Source organism: Anastrepha obliqua, chromosome 2 (genome assembly GCF_027943255.1).
Source record: "Anastrepha obliqua isolate idAnaObli1 chromosome 2, idAnaObli1_1.0, whole genome shotgun sequence".
In the NCBI taxonomy this organism is placed as follows: domain Eukaryota; kingdom Metazoa; phylum Arthropoda; class Insecta; order Diptera; family Tephritidae; genus Anastrepha; species Anastrepha obliqua.
Window position 1 is genome coordinate 27,075,205 of NC_072893.1, and position 24,029 is coordinate 27,099,233.

Here is a 24,029-nt window from a genome sequence, read left to right on the forward strand (position 1 = left end):
GTAACTGAGCCCATCAAGGCAAAGTATAAAGTAGTTTTTGTTATACTTTTGGTTAAGTAAACTTCATATAAAAACTCTGCATGTCTCTTAAGTAAACCAATTAATAAGTCGATTCAGTCATTAAGCAACTCTGCCAAGAATCTATTTTACGCCGACTCTGAAATGGTAAATTTAGTATACCTTTAAGTGTAGAGCAGTTAACATCAAGCCTCATTAACTCATACGTATTGAAGAACTTGATTTGTGTTGCGCAGTTAAAATGAATATTTCCCAACTATTTATGAGTTATCACAACAGGTCCGGTGATCAGGATGCTATGGCCAATGTCGTAGCGGCGAACGCAATCATGCGAGTTATACACAGCCAACTCCTCCAGCATGGCACGGTCCTAACGTTTACGTTGTGTTGTCACGATAGGCATACTTGCAATTTCTACAACAACATGCTGGAGAAACTCTTTCATGTGTGGGGCCTGACAGTGTTGCAATTGGTGATGGTCCATAAAAATTCGACCCTACGCGTATATGACACACAGCGTATTAATCTCATCTTTATAGATTCCTTTAAGTCATTTCGGTAAGTCAACAGATGGGTATGTAATATTTTCACCTCCTTCTTGATTGGCACGATAACCGCTTACGAGATTTTGGCCATGTTTAACGAATCGCGCCAGTCGAAATAAATTAGCTTGGGGAAAAAAGAAATCCATTATTTTTGCGTAAAATTCAAAACTTTATTTAAAATGTTTCAGATTGTCCGATTTGGGTCAAATATGCAACGTGTTTTTTTTTTATATTTTGTTGTCATTTTAAAGGTAGCTTCATAATGCCTCTCTCATAGATGTTTTGGTCCTTATTGGCGAATTGTTCCTTGATACCAGTTTCAAATCACTCAGGAAGTTCTGCAACGAAAAAAAGGTGGTATTCGCTTGATGTCACATTCGGATTATATGGTGAATGTGTTAAAACTTTCCAACCAAGCTTCCGAAGTTTTCGTCGAGACCCTTCAGACGTGTGTGGCCTTGCGTTGTCCTGTTGGAACACAACACCTCTGGGCCGTTTCTGATCAATCGCTAGCTTCAAACTGTCCAGTTGTTGATGGTGGCGATCTGAGTTTAATGTTTGGTCATGCGGAAGCAACTCATAATAAATTATTCCATTCAAGTCCCAAAAAATATACAGTAGAACCTTCCTGGCCGTTAAACCTGATTGGGCCACCGTTTGAGCTGATTTATCACGCTTTGACCACGATCGTTTTGTACGAACGAATTGTCGTGTGTGACCCATTTATCAAGGCTGGTGTTGTGGGTTCGCAACAGCGTTAGGACAAGTCCCCTCCACGAGAGCCAGATCACCCAATCAATTCAATTGTTCCCTTTCCTTCCACTGGGGTTTCTCACTTAGTGAGGTAACCAGTCTCTGGTTAGGGTTAATAGTTTCACCGCTAGAAGAATTCAAGTTGAGAGATTGACAGTAAAAGGTGATATATAGGGTGGGCCATGTAAAATTTGCTTTTTGAATCGGCTATAAAAAAAAACTAATCAATATTTTTTCAAACTTTTTTTTTATTTTCAAGATTGAACATTGTCATTTATGAATGAAAAATAGTACCGTTCAAATGACTGCCACGACTGGCTTTACAGAAGGCCATTCGATCAACCCAATTTTTAAGCATATTTTCGATTGTTTGGGCTCCAATTTCATGAATGGCAACTTCGATTTCGTGTTTTAAGGGGTTAGGTGGGTTACAGAGGTTCAAAAAAAGGGTATTTTTACAATTTTTTTTTTAATATATACAATCATTTATTTTATTTAAACAATTCAGCATATCAAAGATACATAATATATTTAAACAGTATTTTGTGAAATTTTTATTTAAAAATTCCGAAAACTCAGCCGTTGGTACCTCATCTCCCTTAACGTCTCACAAAAAAAATGCTCTTGCCGTGGACAGCATAACTCATTATTGGTTCATTTAAAATCAAAAAACCAAAAATATTTCGTTAGTACATGGATAAATCTCGTTACTGGACGAAGGAAAAAAAAAAAATTTAATTTGAATTTTTGACAGACTTTGAACAAAAAAACACATTTTTTGGTCAAATTTTCGTAATGTGTTGGCTCGAAAAAATTAGTTGTAATAAAAATAAAAAAAAAATCCTTCGTTCAATAACTTGATAATGTTATTCCAAAGATGTGTGCAAAATTTGAACAAAATCGCTTCATAACTTTTCGAGAAATCGTGTCCACCGACTTAAAAAATCGAGTTTTGAGATAAACGCGTATACCTGCGAAACGCTGCTCTGACATGGCCTGATGGGCGGAACTTCTGAAGGGTCTATCTCGTAGAATTTTACTCGGATCAATTTGAAATTTCAGGAGAATATTTTAAACATATTATACTATTTAATAAGACAAAAAAAAAATCGATTTTTTGAAATTTTCAAACCCACCTAACCCCTTAATGCATCAATCGTCTCTGGATGGTTCGCATAGCATTTGTCCTTAACGGCTTCCCACAAAAAATTGCCCAACGGGCTTAAATCACAGCTCCGAGGCGGCCAATTGATATCGGAATTCAAAAACGGTAGCCAAAAGTTCGAATGTAACTTTGACAGTGTGACAAGTTGCACCGTCCTGTTGAAACCAAATGTCGTCCATGTCATCCTCTTCAATTTTTGGAAAGAACTCGTTGAGCATGTCACGGTAACGCTCGCCGTTTACTGTAACCGCGGCTCCTCGCTCATTTTCGAAAAAAAATAGCCCGATGATGCCGCCAGACCAAAAACCGCACCAAACAGTGACTCGTTGTGGATGCATTTGCTTCTCTACAGTAACGTGTGGATTTTCTGAGCCTCAAATCCGACAATTTTGCTTATTGACGTAGCCACCGATGTGAAAATCAGAAAAGAAAAAGAAGACTCACCACTTTGGAAATAGGTTTTCAATATTTCCCAATTTTGTTCAAGCGAATAGCGTCTCATTTCGTAAATGTCAAACCTTTAAGTAAATTATGAACACATTTGACATGTCATTTGTGTTACCATTCTCAAAAAAAATAGGTGGTTCAAAAAGCAAACGCTATATGGCCCACCCTGTACATCATGTCTCAAGATCAGTGTTCAAGTTGTCCATTACTGCCCTTTGCAAGATATGGTTCCTTCCGCCGAGATGACGGAACATATCGGATAAGATATAATACAATCACGAAATCGATGCATTAATTCGAAATGGAAACGCAATACGGTTCATAAAAAGTCAATAAATCAGATGGATCGGGTACATGAACAGAATGCCCAAGTGGCGGGGTGCCAGTATAGTGTTCCATAGGCAAGTGGTTGGACGCAGAGGTAGAGGGAGATCAAGAAAACTTGGGATTGATGAGGTTACCATCGACTTGTGGAAAATGGGGATCGCAAGCTGGAAAGGCATGGCAGAGGAGCGACCGTAGTTGTGGAAGCAATGATCTGCACCAGACTGTAGTGATATTGATAATGATGATGACCCATTTCTCATCCTCAGTCACCAGCCGATTAAGAAATGGGTCAGTTTCATTCCGTGTGGCCAAAGCTTCGCAAATGGAAATTCGATCTGTTCTGTTTTTTGGTGTTAAAGGGGGGGTAGGGTCACAAAATCGAAATTTTTTTTCTTCACTCATCTTATAGTAAATCATTTCAAGAATGTTGTGTCAAAATTTTAAGTGGATCGGAGCAGAACTCTCAAAGTTATAGCCTTTGTAGGCACTCTACCTCGAATGCGGAGCATAGATAATATAATTTTTCAGAGTCATTTTTTCAAACTTTTACATGACAGAATTACCCCAATACTTGACACGAAAAGCATCATTCCAAATCATCAATTCGGTTTTCGAAAAAAACACTCAACTATCCAACAAATACATCGAGTTACACAAAAAATAATTTCAGACATGGAAAATAAACGATACTGCGTTGCTGTATTTTTGGACGTCGCAAAAGCTTTTGACAAAGTTTGGCACAAAGGCCTCTTGCATAAAATTAGGACAATATTACCACTCGACTATTATTTAATTATCAAGAGCTACCTTACTGACCGATGCTTCTACATTAAATACAATGACAAATACTCACATATACATCCAATAACAGCAGGAGTTCCTCAAGGCAGCGTTCTAGGGCCACTGCTATATGTCTTATTTACCTCTGACATACCACTCCCAGACGAAACTAATTCTACTATAGCAACATTCGCAGACGACACAATTTTATTGTCATCTGACAAAAACCTCTCCACCGCAACAACAAAATTACAGATGTACACCAACAATGTAAAGAAGTGGTTTGACAAATGGAGTTTAAAAATAAACGAGGACAAATCTGTACAAGTAATATTTACGACAAGAACAGAGATTGCTGCTATGCCGATTAAGCTCAACAATAAAAATATACAAATTGAAAAATCTGCAAAATATCTTGGAATCCATCTGGATTCAAAACTAACTTGGAAAGATCATATCAAAAAGAAAATAAAACAAATAAAGGAAAAATTTCGACAATTGCATTGGCTAATAGGCAGAAATTCTAAGCTCAATATTTCCAACAAACTTTTAATATACAAGGCGGTCATTAAACCAATCTGGACCTACGGACTTCAAGTGTGGGGAACTACAAAAAGAACTCACATAAACAAAGTACAGCGACAACAATCAAAAATCTTACGTATAATAACAATGTCCGACAGGTACACATAAAATGATGACATCCATACTACGTTCAATATACCATTAATCGACGAAGAAATAAAAGCGATATCAACAAGGAATTTTAACGAAATAAACCAGCACAAAAATAGAGAAGTCAATACACTCTCACAACTTGAAAGAAGAACTTTACGACGTCTGAAGAGAAACCGACCAATTGACCTATTAAATTAAATATTAATTCTCGTATGCTAAAATAACTGTTCTATAATATATAAAATGTAATTCTTTTCCTATCGCTGTATTCGTCTTGGCACTGGCCATGATGAAATATATTTAATAATTTTCCTAACTAATTGTTAAAAAATGTACTAGATGTCAGTATGACAGATGTATGATTAATGTAGGAATAATAATAAAAATAAAAAAAAAAAATTTTTTTCAAACGCGTTTTTCCCGAAACGACTTCTTAAAAGTCGGTGCCAATCACAACTCCGAAACTATTCAACCGATTCTTTTCAAATTTGGCACACGTTTTCTAAATCAAAAATACCTCCCCCCACACTGTTTTTTTTTTTATTTTTTTAAGGTTATTTTTCACTTACAAATATGGCGAAATTTTTCGCCAAAAATGCTCGTTTTACGTTTTTTTGCCACCAAAACTACAAAAAAAAAAAAAATTTATTCATGTGGGGGGGGGGGGGGGGGAGCATTACGTTATACTTTAACTGAAAAATTCGACTTTTTTAGTTTCAGATGATTCTACGACGAATGCCGATTGGCACCGCAGAGCACCTCTCGAAAAACATATCTCCAAAAAAACTCTGTCATGGGCTTATTTGTCAATATTTTATTATTAATATTTTTTAAAAACTTATTGAAAAGATGTACAATAACATGCAACTGATTTTATTAAAGTATCTCAAGCCATATTTCTGTTAAAAGTTAAAAAAAAAGTGTTTTTTTTTTAGCGCTAAACCCTACCACCCCCTTAATTGGTGTGACACCCAAACAGCAGGTTCTTTTTGAACTCAGTTTTGTGCAAATGATATAAAACTATTTTGTGGTCGATCTTTAGCTCGAGGGGATGCTACGACTACTAATATGCCGGTCAACTTCGATTATTTTAGTGATTTTAGGCGCAATTTCGACATTATTGACATTTTCTTTAACATCAAAAATAAGTGAACGGAAACGACGAAACCAAAATTGCAAATTAGCGGTTACAGCATCGGCACCATGAGTAATAAAAATAAATAAATAAAATTAAAACTGAAATCGGCACCATAAACTCCATTCACAATTTCAGCGACCTGGCTTAAATTTTCGTACTTTCGCCTTTATCAAAGAAAAACTGTAAAATGTTCCGAATTTTCTCTTTGTTGATTTCCATGGTTTGTTTTTGTTTTTTTTTTTGTCGGACAACTAGCAAGTACAGCACTCAGACAGCATTAAGTCCATTGTACTGCACTCGGGTTCCCTTTTTACTTTTCTTTAAATCTACTTGGCCTTCGAGGAAATCTGGGTAGATTTTGTGATGGCAAGGAGCCAAGGTGGTCGCTGCTTAAGACATCACTGCCAAAGACCTCAAGCCTGATTCGAGCGAAGGCCGGGCAGACGCACAGAAAGTGGTGCGCCTTCTCATCCTCCTCTCCAAATGCTGGACGGAGTGCACTGTGCGTCGTCCATAGAAAGTGGCCCGTCATCAGTCCAACCAGCTGCCTATAGTCGTTTCTGATTAACATCCTGTAGCCCACAACTGAATGGAACAAACAAAAAACAGCAAAAGAATTTTTTTAGTGTTAAATGCCAGCTTGACAACGAGCATAAACTTTAAATTGTTGGATGGATACTTTACGAGATATCGATCACTGCCGCCATATACCGAGAAAATAATGGATTTCTTTTTCCCCAAACTAATATTTGAAAATACTTTAATTGATATTTATTTTTCGCTTACCTTACAGAGAGATTGACATTGCTTCAAATACGAAAAACAACAACCACAATGAGTACTATTACATTTTCATACAGGTACGAGATTATCGCTTGCCGCGCGAACTGCAGCTAATACTCGACTACTGTTGGGCTAATTCAATGATCAACTGCAGCGTTCAAGCACAAAATGCGCACGGTGAGATTTTCGTCTATTCATATTTTCCGTTCACGGCCGATTTCTGTGGTTTCGTAAAGCCGGTAGTTATTAGTCATTTCAATGGCACCGACTTCATACCACCGACACTGTTTCCACGCAAGTTAACCAATTTCCATGGCTGCGTATTGAGAGCAGCACTTTGGCATATACCACCTTTTCTTGTTTTGCACACCGACACTCAGGGCGTCAGTCGTATAGCGGGCGGTATAGAAGGCAACCTATTGCGTTTCTTGGCGCGGCAATTGAATTTCACAATCGATGTTAAAGTGCCGTCCAAAGCCAGTTCATTGCATACTCAACAGGCTGTCGGATTCGATATGGTTTGAAAATGATTGCACGAACTCTGATAGCGACTAAAATTTACTGATTTCAAATTTTTTCTTTACACATTTAGATAAAAAGAGGCGAAGTTGAGCTCATCTTGGGTTGTTTTGCGCAATCGCCTGCACTGCTCGATATCGTCTCGAATGTGGCAAGCTACTATCAGACTCGCCAGATAATGTGCGTGGCAAGGTCGGCGTATCAGTTAACATCGCTGGAGTTCTTAGTTACCCCGTTTGATGGGTACATTTGGTTGTCTCTTTGGTGCGCATTCATCGCTAGCTGGATTTTGTATTATGCAACGTGTAAATACTGGAAGGAAAGCCACGAGCAGACTCAACCCATTTTAAGCTTTCTAGCGATATTACTCGGTATGCCAGCCACTCATATGCCGGATCGTTCTTATGCACGCCTTCTTGTCACAACTTGGCTTTTCTTTACGCTGCTGGTGCGCACTGTTTACGAGGGTATATTTTTTACACTTATGCATCACGAAATAATCGTGCCACCGCCCAACACTTTCGAACAGCTTTCCGATGGAAATTTTACAGCTGTAATGACGGCTGCCAACCAGGCATATCTCGCTGATGTTAAACAATTACAAAACTTGCCTTCAATTATACTGCCATCGCTGGATGTTATGAGTGTGTTCGATTATATTTTGAAAAACCCACGACGAAATTTCGTTGCTATCGAACTGCAAGATTTCTTAAATTTGTATAGAAAAAAACACAAGGATAATGGCGCGTTTTTTGTGCTGCATCAGGATCTTCTTAATCTGCCTTTGACGATGTATTTGACTAAGCATTCGTATTTGATTGATCAATTTGAGCAGCAAATCTGGTGGATACGCTCGGCAGGCTTCGTGCATGCCTGGGTATTTCAAGAATTGCAATTCACAGCAGAGGTAAATGGCTTTGATGAAGTTCTGGGGTTAGACAATCTTTCGGCGTTTTTTGCAACGCTTGGTTTGGGTTTGTGCGTTTCGCTGGTGGTATTCACCTTGGAGATTCTCTCTCTTCGCATACCACTTTTGCGCAGATGGCTTTTGAAAGTACACTAGGCAAACATTTTAGCTGAAAATATTAGGTGCGCAACTAAGTGTTCGCTGTTTTTTCGATGAAAATACAACTTTATTCTGAAAAAATGGTTACAAGTGAATCATTGAAAGTATTGCCCAACGCTGGCTACTACTTTTCCCCATCTTTCTGCTAGATCCCGTATACGGCCGCGGTAAAACTGGTCATCTTTTGAGGCTATCCACGGATCAAGCCATTTTTTGATGTCTTCATATGAATGGAACTGCTGGTCAGCTAGACCATGTGCCATCGATCGGAGCAGGTGATAATCGGACGGCGCAATATCTGAAGAATATGGCGGGTGGGGAAGGATTTCCTATTTTAGTACTTCCATGTAAGCTTTAACGGGTTTGGCAGCGTGAGGCCGAGCGTTGTCATGCTGTAAAATCACTTGTTCATGTCTCTCCGCGAATTTCGGCCGCTTTTCGCGCAGTGTTCGGCTCAATCGCATCAATTGAAGTCGATACCGATCCCCAGTGATGGTTTCGCTTGGTTTATGATAAATAGCACCAACTTGGTGCCACCAAATACATAGCAAAACCTTCGCAGCGTGAATATTCGGCCGAGGCGACGACGTAGAAGCACGACCGGGAAACCGGGCAGTCCCCTTGACTTTCTTTTCTTTGGATTGCTGTATTGAATGCATTTTTCATCACCCGTCACGATGCGTTAAAGAAATCTCTTCGTTTTTTACCGCTGGAGCAGTTGTTCACATTCGGAACAACGATGTTCAGCATCCCTTGGTTTTAACTCATAAAGAACCCAAGTCCCCTATTTCTGAATCATTTCCAAAGCATGCAATCGCTTGGAAATGGATTGGCGGGTAACTCCTAATACTGAAGCAAACTGCGTTTGACACGGATCCTCATTGAGCAATGCCTCCAATTCAACGTCTTCGAAGGTTTTTGGCCTTCCTTCACGCGGACGGTCGTCAACATTAAAATCACCGTCTTTGGAGCGACGGAACCAATCTCGGCACGATGTTTCACTTAAAGCAGCATCTCCATAAACTTTTTGTGGCTCTCGATGCGCTTCAGCCGCCGTTTTTCGTTTTTTTTCGAATGAAAGAGGAAAATCAACACTTCCCGCAAATAACGATTATTCGGCACAAAATCAGACATTTTCACAAAACCAAAAGTATATGACACCAAAACAAAATCACTAATGTGTCGAGGCAGTTTGTTTGCCATATGTCTAAGCTTGGTTTATGACGTTTAGGTTCTGTTAGAATCGACTAGCACACACTGCTGGCGGCATCTACTGACAAACAGCGGGAACTTAGTTGCGTACCTAATAATTTTAACGAAAATATGCTCTTGTAACCTATAAATTCAATGCTATTAGTCGCATTGGATCCTTTGACTTTGTTGTTGTTTTTGAAATTATTGCATGTAATCACTTTTAAGTCACTTTGTGCTAATCGTCGTTTGTGAATTGTAATTTCTTTGAATAAATAAATAAATATCTAAAAGACCTGAAAGGTCTCGATATTGTTTGAAAATAAAAGATGAAAGCTTTCGTTATTTTTATACAAAATACGGCTCTTAATAATTATAAATATGCGAAAATTCAGCGGAGGTAGTGAAGCAGGAGGTGTGTCGAGTACTTCAAAGACCTACGGAACGCTGGTCAGATGCATACCTTTGTGGGCTGCGATCAACAACTAGTTGAGTTATTCAATTTTTTATTAGTTTCGAGGCTTAGAAATGGAATACCTAGGGGGCAAAAATCAACATTTTCAACACTTGCTATTCTTTGCTTTTCAACGAGGTCTAAAAGCTGCCAAACCATTCCGGGACATTTGTGACGTGTATGGAGAAGATGTCATAGGCGACTCTAAAGCACGAAAATGGTTTACAAAGTTCAAAAATGGCGACATTGACTTTGATGACACCTCCCGCAGAAGAAGGCCTTCGTATTCGATGAAAAGCGCCTGAAATCCCTTTTGAAGGAGAACCGTTGCCAAACCAGTCGTCAATTGGCGGAAAACATGAACTGCGATCTTAAAACGATTCTCAATCACCTTCATTCAATGGAATTTACAGAAAACTTAAGAGTCTTGGAGCCTGGGTGCCTCACGAGCTCGACGAAAAAAACAAAGAAGGTCGCCTTCAAATCGCTTCCCAGCATCTCGTCCGCTATCGAGCAATGCGCGGTCATAAAAATAGCTTTTTGTACCAAATCGTCACGGAAGATGAGAAATGGTGCCTAAGGTGGGTAGGTGAAATGGTTGAAGAGCCAGTGTGGCACTCCTCAAGTAGCACTAAAGCACCGTTTTGATACCATAATGAGACCTCCCACAGGTAGATATCTACAGTCAGCCAGAGCTGTTGATGTAATGGAGAAGATTGGTTGGCGTACTGGCCCAGACTGTTGAAGAAAGGAGCTCCCAATGATCTTAATCGTCTAGCTGTCAAGCCCGAAAATGGTGCCCCTACATCAATCTGAAGCAAAGAAAGGAGTGGGTGGCTCCGAAGATACGCCAAAGCCGAGAGTCAAGCTGGATCTTCATCCAAAGATGATCATGATATAGTATGCGTTTGCTAGGACTGGGAGGGCATGGTGCACTGGGAAATGCTCGAAAAGAATGCCACGTTCAACAAGGAGCTCTACATTGCCCAGCTCCACCGCATGAATGAGGATATTCAACTGAAAAGACTTGATCGACATGGTCCAGCCATACTCTTTCACGACAACGCCAGGTTCTATGTTGCACAAGTCGTCAAAGCCGCACTCCAAGAGCTTGAATGGGAGACCCTTCAAAATCCGCCATGTTCTTCGGATCGTGCACCAACCGATTACCATCTTTTCCACTCCCTGCCAAACCATATGAAGGATGTTACCTTCGATAACAAAGAGGTCCTTGAAAACTGGCTCAACAACTTCTTTTTGCATCAACAAATTGGTCGAGAGGTGAGAAGAGGTTGTGAACAGCAACGGCGAATATGTAATTGATTAACTTATTGATTTAAGTTTTGTTTCGTTGTTCAAATGAATGTCTTTGGTAAAAACGCCAACCTAATATTTATAAATATTTTAAAAGCGCCTTAATCGAAATTCAGATTTCTTTTGCTATGATCTCAAATTTATGTACCTTAAAGTAAAGTCATTGTGCTTTGTTTTTATTAGGGGATTTACAGGGCATAGCAAAGTTTCAAATTTTCCAAGGTAGAGTTGTTAGAAATTCCCTAAAACCAGTTTAAGTGTTATTTTACGCTCTTTTAAGACTTTCAGACTTTCAGAAACCCAGTCTTGCCATTTTGGTGATTTTGGAGCTCATTTGTTTTTTTTTTTTTGAATTGCTCCAAAAATTTGGTATTTAACTCCTAGCTCTTTTTTTAGCTCTTTTCAATATGAAATAGTTCTTTTTAGCTACAAATATTTTAAATATTCAAACAAATTAATTTACTAATATTTGTATTTAAATTGATTCGACGTATTTCGAACTTTTTTTTTGTGGTAACTCCTGCAGTCAGGAACGATTTCTTTGTTCTATAATCGATTAGTTTCAGAAGTTTCATACTTAATTTTATTGGCGCATTTTCATTTAAAAAACGCGCAATGGAGAGGTAAACCTTTTTTATTTTTCTTACTAAAAATACTTTAAAAGCACTTTTTATTTATGTAGGTTTATAAGAAAAAGACTGCCGCAAATACGTATGCAATATTTTATTGGAAGTAAAAGTATTTTAAGGAATTTTTTATATATGTACTTACATAGACTACCGAGTTATGAAAATGATTCCGAGGAGGGTTCTGACCATGAATGCTTAACAAAGCAAATAACTTAGTAAGACCAGATTTATTCAATGTGATGTTTAAAATACTATTTTTTGTTTATTTTTGCTTTTGCAAATAAATGAAAAATATGAACTTTTTCATAACTTGTTATTCTGATGAAACAGCCGCCAGCAAGAAGCACGCTCTGGTGGTAGGAATGGACGCAAACGCACATCCCACGGTCTGGGGTAGTGCAGACATAAACGACCGAGGTGAGTCACTACTTAACTATATTCTTCAGACTAGCCTAGAAATAGCTAATAGAGGTGAAGAACCAACATATGTTGAACCAACCTTGAAGAATGTACTAAATTTACTTGATGTACTTTACACAAGCAAGCATGTTTTTGACAGGAATTGGGAGTATTGAATAGATTCTCATTCTCTGATCACAAATACATAAACCTATATCCTTTAGAAATCCTAAGAATACGAACTGGGGCTTGTATAGGGATATACTATCAAAAAAACCATTGATACCCCGGAACTATAGGTCACACGTTGCACTTGAGAAAGGGGTTGAATTTTTTGTAACTACTCTCGTCAAAGCCTTCAAAAGATCCTGCCGCCAACACTTAATAGACGCCAGGTAAGGCCTCCTTGGTGGAACAAGGAATTAGGAGCAGAAAAGCGTAAGGTACATGAATTCTATAGGTTAGCCAAAGTTGCTGACAATGAGTTCTGTTGGAAGGAGTATAAGGATCTACTAAAAGTGTACAAGAAAGAGATACGTAAAACCAAGAGAGAATCTTGGAAAGACTTCTGTAGCAGTATGGAAGACACTACGAGAGGCTAGACTTAGGTAACTGTTATCCAAGAATCCGTCTATGCCAAGAACAATACAAAAAATTAACGGGGAGTGGGCTGACACCTGTGAGGACTTTCTAGAAGACCGGGTCAGAACACATTTTCCAGGGTGTGCGGACACTACAGATCTCGAACCAAGAGGAGATATTGTGCACGATATCCCGACGAACGTAATTACGACCAATAAGATAGAATAGGCTATACAAAGTTTCGACCCATATAAATCGCCAGGACTGGATGGAATTTTCCCAGCCATGCTCCAAAAGGTAAGTCATCTTGTGGTACCATGGTTAAGAACGATATTCAGGGGATGCTGAGGTTCAGCTGTGTTCCTGTACTGTGGAGAGAAGTGACAGTTGTGTTTATTGTAAAATTTGGAAAAAGCAACCCTCTCTACTCGAAGGAATACAGACCCATTAGTCTGACCTCATTTCTCCTGAAAACGTTAGAGAAGAGTCTAGACACATACATTAGAGACACAATTACGTCGGACGTATTATCCAAGGCGCAGTACGCTTACAATAAAGACAGATCTACTGAAACTGCACTTCACTCACTTGTACTAAACATAGAAAAGGCGTTAGAATATAAGGAATATGCTCTAGGAGTATTTCTAGAGATATCAGGAGCCTATAACAATTGAAGAGGAGGGATGGCACAAAGGCATGAAGCCTGACCATAGAACGTTTCACATCTATACAGGGGGCTCTAAAACTTCAGATGGAGTGGGAACGGGTATTTACTGCTCAAAACTAGGGATAAGGTAGCCTATGAAGCTGCCAGATCACAGCAGTATTTTCCAAGCGGAAGTTTTTGCTGTGGGGAAAGCCGCGGAGCTAGTCTACACTAGAACAAGAAAGAACTCAACAATTAATACAGGGTGGGCCATATAGCGTTTGCTTTTTGAACCACCTATTTTTTTGAGAATGGTAACACAAATATCATGTCAAATGTGTTCATAATTTACTTAAGGGTTTGACATTTACGAAATGGGACGCTATACGCTTGAACAAAATTGGGAAATATTGAAAACCTATTTCCAAAGTGGTGAGTCTTCTTCTTCTTTTCTGATTTTCACATCGGTGGCTACGTCAATAAGCAAAATTGTCGGATTTGAGGCTCAGAAAATCCACACGTTTCTGTAGAGAAGCAAATGCATCCACAACGAGTCACTGTTTGGTGCGGTTTTTGGTCTGGCGGCATCATCGGGCTATTTTTTTTCGAAAATGAGCGAGGAGCCGCGGTTACAGTAAACGGCGAGCGTTACCGTGACATGCTCAACGAGTTCTTTCCAAAAATTGAAGAGGATGACATGGACGACATTTGGTTTCAACAGGACGGTGCAACTTGTCACACTGCCAAAGTTACACTCGAACTTTTGGCTACCGTTTTGGAAAACCGAATAATCAGCCGAAATTCCGATATCAATTGGCCGCCTCGGAGCTGTGATTTAAACCCGTTGGACTATTTTTTGTGGGAAGCCGTTAAGGACAAATGCTATGCGAACCATCCAGAGACGATTGATGCATTAAAACACGAAATGGAAGTTGCCATCCATGAAATTGGAGCCCAAACCATCGAAAATGTGCTTAAAAATTGGGTTGGTCGAATGGCCTACTGTAAAACCAGTCGTGGCAGTCATTTGAACGATATTATTTTTCATTCATAAATGACAATGTTCAATCTTCAAAATAAAAAAAAAAGTTTCAAAAAATATTGATTAGTTTTTTTTTATAGCCGATTCATAAAGTAAAAAGTCACTGAAAAAATTTAGCTCTTTCTATTAGCTCCAAACTTTTTTTGGCTCTTTTTAGCTCTTTTTTTATAAATTTAGTTTCAACAGCAAATTTTTCTGGCAACACTGGTGAAACCCCAAACTAAATTTTTGTTTTTTTTAGTTGTTCGTTTTTTGTGCTCTTTAAACTACTCTGTTACATTCGGCTTCAGCCGATCAGCGATAAAATTAACCGAATTTCGGTTCGGTTGGGTTCGGCTTCGGCCGCAGAAAGTGACGTTCAGCCTTTCTCAAGTTTAAGTTTCAAACAATTTTATTTAAAAAATGTGTGCTGTTCAGCATACAAATAAACAGTTGAATTTCGCGGTGTTTTGTTTTTCAAATAAACCACACTTTGACTCGATTTTAGCTGATGTCGATTCAGCTATTCCTGCGTGTGTTGATTTACATTTGCAAAAATAACAGTGCATAGCTCCGAACTAATATTTCCCCCAATAAGTGTGTGTATGTACGTATATATGTATCTGTGCCCTTAAGTGCATAAATACTTTTTGGCTTTGTGTTTATTTTCACGGTTTGCGCTAAAAGCTAAATTCTCACATTCAGCCAACACGTGCCAACAACTCTATTTCACGCCCTACGCTAGCCTACAACAATAAAATGTAAGTCATAGTCGACGACAACTAAATACTCATGCATTGAAACACTCGTACACACACAAATAGCTATGCATTTTCAAGGCAAATACGTTTGCGAGAAGGAATGAAAATAAATGGAGAAAAGAAATTTATAAAACAAAAGCCAACTGAAGAGTTTTGAACTAGAAAACGATTTTTTTCTTGCATTTTTTTCTAAATATAAAAGTGTCATGGAAATATTTATGTTCATATAGACCTTTTTTATGCATGCATACGAGTGCACAGGGTGATCCATGTAGTGGTGTCTTGTTGAAATTAAAAAATTAAAATTAAATTTGAAACGAAAAAAAATAAAAAAATTGTTGCAGAAAATGCGTAACGCCATCACAAAAAGTGTATAAAAAATTAAAGCGATTTTTAGCCACTTCAAAATTACACTTTATTATACAATATTAGGTGCGCAACTAAGTTCCCGCTGTTTGTCCATCGATGCCGCCAGTAGTGTGTACTAGTCGATTCTAAAATAACCAAGTTAGACATATGGCAAACAAACTGCCTCGACACATTAGTGATTTTGTTTTTAGTGTCATATACTTTTGGTTTTGTGAAAATGTCTGATTTTGTGCCGAATAATCGTTATTTGCGGGAAGTGTTGATTTTCCTCTTTCATTCGAAAAAAACGAAAAACGGCGGCTGAAGCGCATCGACAGCTATAAAATGTATATGGAGCTGCTCCTTTAAGTGAAACATTGTGCCGAGATTGGTTCCGTCGCTCCAAAGACGGTGATTTTAATGTTGACGACCGTCCGCGTGAAGGAAGGCCAAAAACCTTCGAAGACGCTGAATTGGAGGCATTGCTCAATGAGGATCCGTGTCAGTATTAGGAGTTACCCATCTATCCATTTCCTAGCGATTGCATGCTTTGGAAATGATTCAGCAACAGGGGACTTAGGTTCCTTATGAGTTAAAACCAAGGTATGTTGAACGTCGTTTTTTCGCCAGTGAACAACTGCTCTAGCGGCAGCGGTGACGGGTGATGAAAAATGGATTCATTATAGCAATCCAAAGAAAAGAAAGTCATGGAGACTGCCCGGTCTTGATTCTACGTCGTCGCCTCGGCCGAATATTCACGCTGCGAAGGTTATGCTATGTATTTGGTGGGACCAAGTTGGTGTTATTTATCATAAACTGTTGAAACCCAGCGAAACCATCACTGGGAATCAGTAGCGACTTCGTTTCCACGGCAGTCGGTTCTACGTTATCGAAACGACACGGATTTATATCCGGCCAAGGACTGTCACTTAAGCAACATTCCCCGTATGTAAGTATGGAGATTGTTTGTGCTGCTACAACAACAACAACAACATCGGTATCGACTTCAATTGATGCGATTGAGTCGAGCACTGCGCGAGAAGCGGCCGAAATACGCGGAGAGGCATGAACAAGTGATTCTATAGCATTACAACGCTCGGCCTCACGTTGCCAAACCCGTTAAAACCTTCCTGGAAACACTGAAATGGTAAATCTTACCCCACTCGCCATTTTCTCCAGATATTGCGCCGTCCGATTATCACTTGTTTCGATCGATGGCACATGGTCTAGCTGACCAGCAGTTCCATTCATATGAAGACATCAAAAAATGGCTTGATCCGTGGATAGCCTCAAAAGATGGCCAGTTTTACCGCGACGGTATACGAGATCTACCAGAAAGATGGGAAAAATTAATAGCTAGCGTTGGGCAATACTTTCAATGATTCACTTGTAACCATTCTTTCGGAATAAAGTTGTATTTTCATCAAAAAAAAAAAAAAAACAGCGAGTACTTAGTTGCGCACCTAATACGAGAATTCAGTAGGCTATAAAATGCTGGGTGTCACCCAAGATAGACAGAGGCCAGTTGAAATTGAGATTCTCGAGCGTAATTGGATATCGATTGGTCATACTTTTCGAAAATTTGCGCCTCAGATCAGCAAAATGTCCTTAGACTGAAATCCACAAGACACACGCCGTAAAGGTTGACTCGAAGGATCTTGGAGACGAAGTCCGTGCGCTGAATTCACTACAGCTGACGATTCGCTGACATGGCCGCAAATAAAGCTTAAAGTCAGGTATGGGTCCCAATGCAATTTATTTGTTTCGACACTTTGCGCTCCCAGACGCAAAGTGTGGATTTTTCGACTAATTTGGTTCAAAAATTACTACAGGATCCAATTGTCGACCGTTTTTAATGATAATTTTTTTTAATGTTCGTAAGTGATTTTGGAAGGTATTGTCTAGACCCGAATTTCAATTTTATTTATTATAACAAAACACACTCTTGAATTGGGGTATTTTTATGAAACATTCAGAAAAACTTTAAAACCAAACAAAATTCAAATTCGGTTTGGAATTTCTTTTATTTAAGTTCTAATCAATGGTAATACGTCAGAGCAAGTACGCATATTTTAAAACACTCTTTTTTGTGTCGGGACAACTAGCACGTACAGCACTCAGACAACACCCGAAGAAATCTGAATAGGTCTTATAATGCCAAGGAGCCAAGGTCGTCGCTCCTGAACACATCAGCGCATCATACAAAGACCTGAGCCTGATTCGAGCGCAGGCCGGGTAGATGCACAGAAAGTAGTGCGCCTTATCAACCTCCCCCCCCAAATGCTGGACGGAGTGCACTATCTGAGATGTCTACCCTCTCCATGTGCTTCACCCATAGAAAGTGGCCCGTCATCAGTCCAACCAGCTGCCTACAGTGCATTCTGTTTAATGACAGGAGGATCTGAGAGAGTTTGTCGGACATGGCAGGTAACATCAGTTTTGTCCATCTGCAGCCTGCCTCTCAGCCTGCCAAGTTTGCTGGTGGTTTGAAGTAACCCAAACCCCCTTAAGGGCTGAAACCATCCCCTAACTACATAAAAATTTAAAAACTAATTTTTTTCGTAGAGCAACGTCGAATATTCACCGGAAAAATTAAAAAAAAAAATGATGCATTCGTTTTTGAGGTGGCAGAGTCGGAATTCGTTGTCCATTTGTCCGTGCCGAGTCAAATTGAAGATCAGTTCTAATTAAAAATCGCGAAGTTGGGATGTAAATTTGTGATTTTTTTATTTTTTTTACAAGGTGGCGCAAAATTAGTCGTCCTATTGGAGAATTTATAATTTTTGAAACAAGCAATGGAGCGCATAAAAGTCAAAATATAGATTTCTATTACTTAAAAAAATATTTTTTTATTTAGCAAAAAAGTTCTTAAAAAAACAAAATTGGATGTTTAATTTTGCGCCACCTTGTAAACAGTTTGAAACTCAGATTTATATGGATTTTTTTGGACAATGAGCTATGCATTTATAAAGAAATCATGAACATTCAAAACGAGAAAGAAAACTAAGTCAAAACTGGTGGAAATTTGATGTGCTGCCGTTTGTTGCGGGCTGTGTGTAGGTTAGCGTAGTAAAATATGCGCACTTGCTTGGATTTATTGACTTCTTAGTGTGTGTGTGTGTGTTCCACACTGTGCATCCATAAAAAAAATTGCTCGTTTTACACTTGATTCAATCATTTGTGCAACACATGTCGACGTACGATGCCAATTAACGACTTTATGCCACCTTCCGGCAGCCCCTAATGACCGTCAAGAAGCTCAATTCACAAGTGAATGTGAGTTTGCGGCCTGCATACCACCTTGAGCTCGTTGCACACAACTTTTTTTCTTTCTTTTTTTTGTTCTTTTTTGCATAGACACCCGGCGATTTTACCGGCGCCTCATTCGTAAGTACTTCATGTACGTACACACACACACACACACGTTAATGTGTGGCCACTGAAATAAGCGAATTGAGTATCTCCCCCTTCCCACTGAAATAAGCGAACTCAGTGTCTCTCCCTTCATTGCCTCTTAGCATCTGCATATTGCATTTGCCCATCTTTGGTTTGCTTGCGGTGCTGAAGGGGACCTAAAAAATTGGGGTAGAAGAAAAATGGAACATATCGGCATGTGAAGAGTAAAGAATGCGCCACATCGAGAGTGTAGACTCATTTAAATGGCTTCGACGTATTGCGATTGGTTGCTGGCGCTGCTGTTTGTTTTGCTGGTGAGGACAATTTTCTCTTGGCTTCGATGTTGATGGCGTTAATTGGACATAAATATCAGGGGCAGTGTCTAGGTTACGTAATTGAAAGAAATTTACTATGGGAACTAAGTTGTGCAAGGTGGTTACAAATATTTTTCAAACACTCGTACCTAAAACTGTATGTTGAGTATTCCATTTTGACATATAAAAAAACCTAACCTAGAAAAGCACTAAAGCAATGCAATGCCTATTTTGTATAGAATAAATTTTTGCAAACAAATCTTTTATCAAAAATAACTGTATGTATACTTATATGAAAAAAAGTTGAGTGGGCATGTTTTAAGGGCCAACTTTTTGCAACTACTTATTTGGTATAAGATGCAGAAAAAACACATAATTTTCTGTAGAAGACAAACGCAAATACTCAGCCATACCCAACTTTTATGAGTAGGTTGTCCATTGCGCTAGAAGTGGTAGATCTCCGCTTTAATTTATCGAAATCGCTTCATGTCTTTGTAGAGTAAAGGATGCTAGAAAGCGGCAAATAAGCAACAGTGCTGGTTTCACCCAGATTAGTGTGCAGCATCTGTAGACTGAGCCTGGTGTTCTTTTTCCGGGATGACACTCGTGAAGAGGAAACTCTGATGAGTACTGCTTATAGAGAACTATCATGGCCGAATCTATGGAGATATTTTCGAGCCTGGTGTGCGGCGGAACATTCGCTGGTGTCTTCGTTTTCCGGACGTGACCGTAAAAGCGCTGTCAATAGGAACACAGAAACCTCCTTTATTTGGTAAATAAATCTGTACAATGAATGGCTGGTTAAAATCTACTTGCCGGCAAGTAGTCCGCAATTCCATCGTTTACAAAAACCGATCAAATAAAATAAACTGCTTGTAACTGTAGGTCCCTCCATTTGTGGAACAATATCGCACGTCACAACTAGGAGGAGGAGCTCAGCCAAACACCCATAAAGGGTGTACGCGCCAATTATGTATGTATTTGTATGTTGTTTTGAGAAGCGAGATACCGCGATAATTTTTACAGATCCCTTTTTTTTAAACTTTTGTATTATTCTTTGCTATTGCACCGGCTGGTGGCGCAAAGTGCCGATACAAATAAATTCCATTGGGGTTGATTCGCAACTTTTGACTTTTTCTGCGGCTAAGTGAGGGAGTCGTCAGATGTCGTGAATTCGTCATACATGCTTTATCTCATCCGTTCCTTCTGGTCGTCTTCTTCGGCGAGAGCCTTGCGGATTCCAGTCTAGGAACATTCTGGTGATGTCAGTCACAGGTTTACGGATTGTGTGTCCATTTCCACTATCGTTTGCGTATTTCAATCTCAGCGGGACTTTGTTCGCCTCGAGCAAGGAGCTCGTCAATAGAAATCCAGTTATTTGGAGCTTTTTTGTTGTTGAAACCGCGCCAATTTTCGCAGCCATACAGACAAACAGAAATTGTGAAAATAGTTTGTTTGAGTAGTGCTACAGTACAAAGTATCATTGAACGCTTCGTTCATGAAAATCGGGTGCAAAATAAAGGTCGATGTGCCACAAATCAATTTTTCGACGAACGTGATGAGCGTTTAATTGTTCGAAATATAAAAGAGCCAATGCTATCGGCCTCAAAACTGCTAAACGAAATTCAGCAGGAAGTGGGCAAATCATGTTGCGCCGAAACAGTGCGACGGGTACTACGTGAAAAGGACTTTAATGGTCGACTAGCACGAAAGAAGCCATTCATAAATAAATATAAAATCAATTGAGCCGAGTTGCCTTCGCCGCAGAGCTCGAAATTAAAGATTTTGATTTCTGGAAAACGGTAATATTTTCCGATGAGTCCAAATTCAACCTATTCCACTCAGATGGAATGTCTTACGTCTGGCGGAAACCTAATACAGAGCTCCACAAAAGCAACATAAAACCGACTGTGAAACATGGTGGTGGCATGTATGGGCAGGTATGTCAGCAGCCGAAGTAGGAAATTTAGTGTTTGTCGAGGGTATTATGGACAAAAAAATGTACCTCAATATTCTAAAAGATAATCTACTCCAAAGTGCTACGAAACTTGGAATACCTCAACGATAATGGATAATGACTCTAAATGTAAGGCGGCAATCGTGCAGAAATTACTCATATGGAACTGCCCACATTTAATGCTAACACCGGCTCAATCACCTGACATGAACGTCATCGAGAATTTATGATCGTTACTGGAAACAAAAATCCGCCCACATCACATAGGCAATAGAGATCAGATAGAAACCGTAATTTTGGAGGAATGGAACAAAATCGGACCGGAAGTAACGAAAAAGCTAGTGGAGTCAATGCCAGAAAGGTTAGAAGATGTTAATGCGGCCAAAGGATACCACACAAAGTACTGAATCATTTTTAAATCATTCTTCTTCTTCTTAATTTGCGCGATAACCGCTTACGTGATTTTGGCCCAGTTTATCAAAGCGGGCCAGTCGTTTCTTTCTCGTGCTAACCGGCGCCAATTGGACACACCAAGTGAAGCCAAGTCCTTCTCCACCTAATCTTTCTAACCCAGAGGAGACCTTCCTCTTCCTCTGGTACCAGCAGCTGGTACCGCATCGAATACTTTCAAAGCCGGAGTGTTTGTGTCCATTCGGACGACATGACCTCTTTACTCGCTGCGCTATGTCTATGTCGTCGTAAAGCTCATACAGCTCATCGTTCCATCGTCTGCGATATTCGCCGTTGTCGCAGAATCTTTCTCTCAAACACTCCAAACGTCGCTTCATCGGATGTTGTCATCGTCCAAGCTTCTGCGCCATACGTTAGGACGGGCATGATGAGAGTCTTGTAGAGTGTTAGTTTTGTTCGTCGAGAGAGAACTTTATTACTCAATTGCCTACTTAGTTCAAAGTAGCACTTGTTGGCAAAAGAGATTCTACGTTGGATTTCAAGGCTGACATTGTTATCGGTGTTAAGGGGGGACCCTCATTTATCGGGTCAAAAAAATCGATTTTTTGGAAATAATTTTAATCTATTCTACAACTATTTAAGAATATACTTTCAAAATTTCAAGTCGATATCTGTATATTTGAAGGAGTGACAAAATTTTTAACAGGACGCGACGGGTGGCCTGATCGCCTGTATCCAAAACTTTAAACGCGTTTTTCTCGAAACACCATTTTTCGATTTTGTGTACACAATTGAGAACGCTGTATTGAACCAATCAGGCTTTACAATAGCTCATTTTAAAGGTAGTTAAATTGTTTTCAATGTGACATTAAGTGTTTTTTTTTAAAAAAAGATTTTCATATTTTTTTGTAATTTTAAAGTCAATTTTTATGCATGAAAAATCACTTTTAACATAAAACTGGGTAAAAAATATCAATTTCGACATTTTTTTTTTAAATCCAAATGTCACATCGAAGGTATTATCCTAAAGTTTTAAAAAAAATTTGGTTTTTTTATTTCAGAAAAAAATTCAGAGCGCTAGAATGTACACAGATAGAATGAGGTGCCATGGACGAGGTGTATATTTCCATACTTAAAATGTTTTTTTTCTTCTCCGAAAATTTTTGTAGACAGTCAAGACATTTATTAAAGTACTTTATGAATTACAAAACGTTTGAAGTTATTTTACCTGAGAAAAAAATTCCCAAAAATGATGCATTTTTCGACCGTCTAAATGAGGGTCCCCCCTTAATACTGGTTCCTGAGTATACGAAGTCCTTTACAACCTCAAAATTATAACTGTCAACAGTGACGTGGGTGCCGATACGCGACTGCGCCGACTGTTTGTTTGAAGACAGGAGGTACTTCGTTTTGTCCTCGTTCACCACCAGACCCATTCGCTTTGCCTCTTTATCCAGTTTGGAGAAGGCAGAACTAACAGCGCGGTTGTTAGGCCTATGATGTCAATATCATCGGCATACGCCAACAATTGTACGCTCTTATAAAATATTGTGCCTGAGCGATTAAGTTCTGCGGCTCGTACGATGCTCTCCAACATCAGGTTAAAGAAGTCACACGATAGTGAGTCACCCTGTTTGAAACCTCGTTTGGTATCAAACGGCTCGGAGAGGTCCTTCTCAATTCTGACGGCGCTGCTGGTATTGAGCAACGTCATCTTGCAAAGCCGTATTAGTTTCGTGGGGATACAAAATTCAGACATCGCGGCATACAAGTAACTCCTTTCCGTACTGTCGAATGCAGCTTTGAAGTCGACGAAAAGATGGTGTGTGTCGATTCTCGTTTCGTGGGTCTCTTCCAAGATTTGGCGCATTGTAAAAATTTGGTCGATGGTAGACTTTCAAGCGCTATAGCCACACTGATCAAGTCCAATCAGTTGTTTGACGGTGGGCTTCAGCCTTTCACACAATACGCAAGATCGCCCTTCCTAAATCATTAGTTTAATTTAAATTGAAGAAAAAATGAATACTGCATGAAATAAGCTGTGACATGAAATTTTAAACTGTTCTGTGTTTTTGTTTTTTATATTTTTTATTTAAAGCTTAAAAAAATATATGAAGTACCTTTTTTATACTGCAATTGCGTATAAATTATTTGGTATTTAAATTTTCTCAAAAAAAGTTTTAGCTTGCAAAATATGGCATTCGAAGTTTTAGTAGTTCGCGTAAGCTGTGAGCCACTGTAGATAAATTAATTAAATATTTTGTGAACAGGTATGTGGAATTAGAAATACAATAAATGCATAAATCCACTGGGTCTATTTTTTTTTTTTGGTGTAGAACAAATTATTCAGTTCAAATGTCACTACATTTGAAATGTTTCTACAGAAG

At 39.1% G+C, this 24,029-nt stretch overlaps 1 protein-coding gene across 1 annotated transcript; it reads left to right on the top strand.

The window, feature by feature from the left end:
- The first annotated feature begins 259 nt into the window (after positions 1–259).
- LOC129238465 (uncharacterized) lies at positions 260–8,503 on the top strand. The gene is given in 3 exon segments (XM_054873491.1): positions 260–576; positions 6,645–7,114; positions 7,183–8,503. Coding segments are annotated over 3 exon segments (1,821 nt in total). The 3' UTR covers positions 8,217–8,503.
- Positions 8,504–24,029: the final 15,526 nt, after the last annotated feature.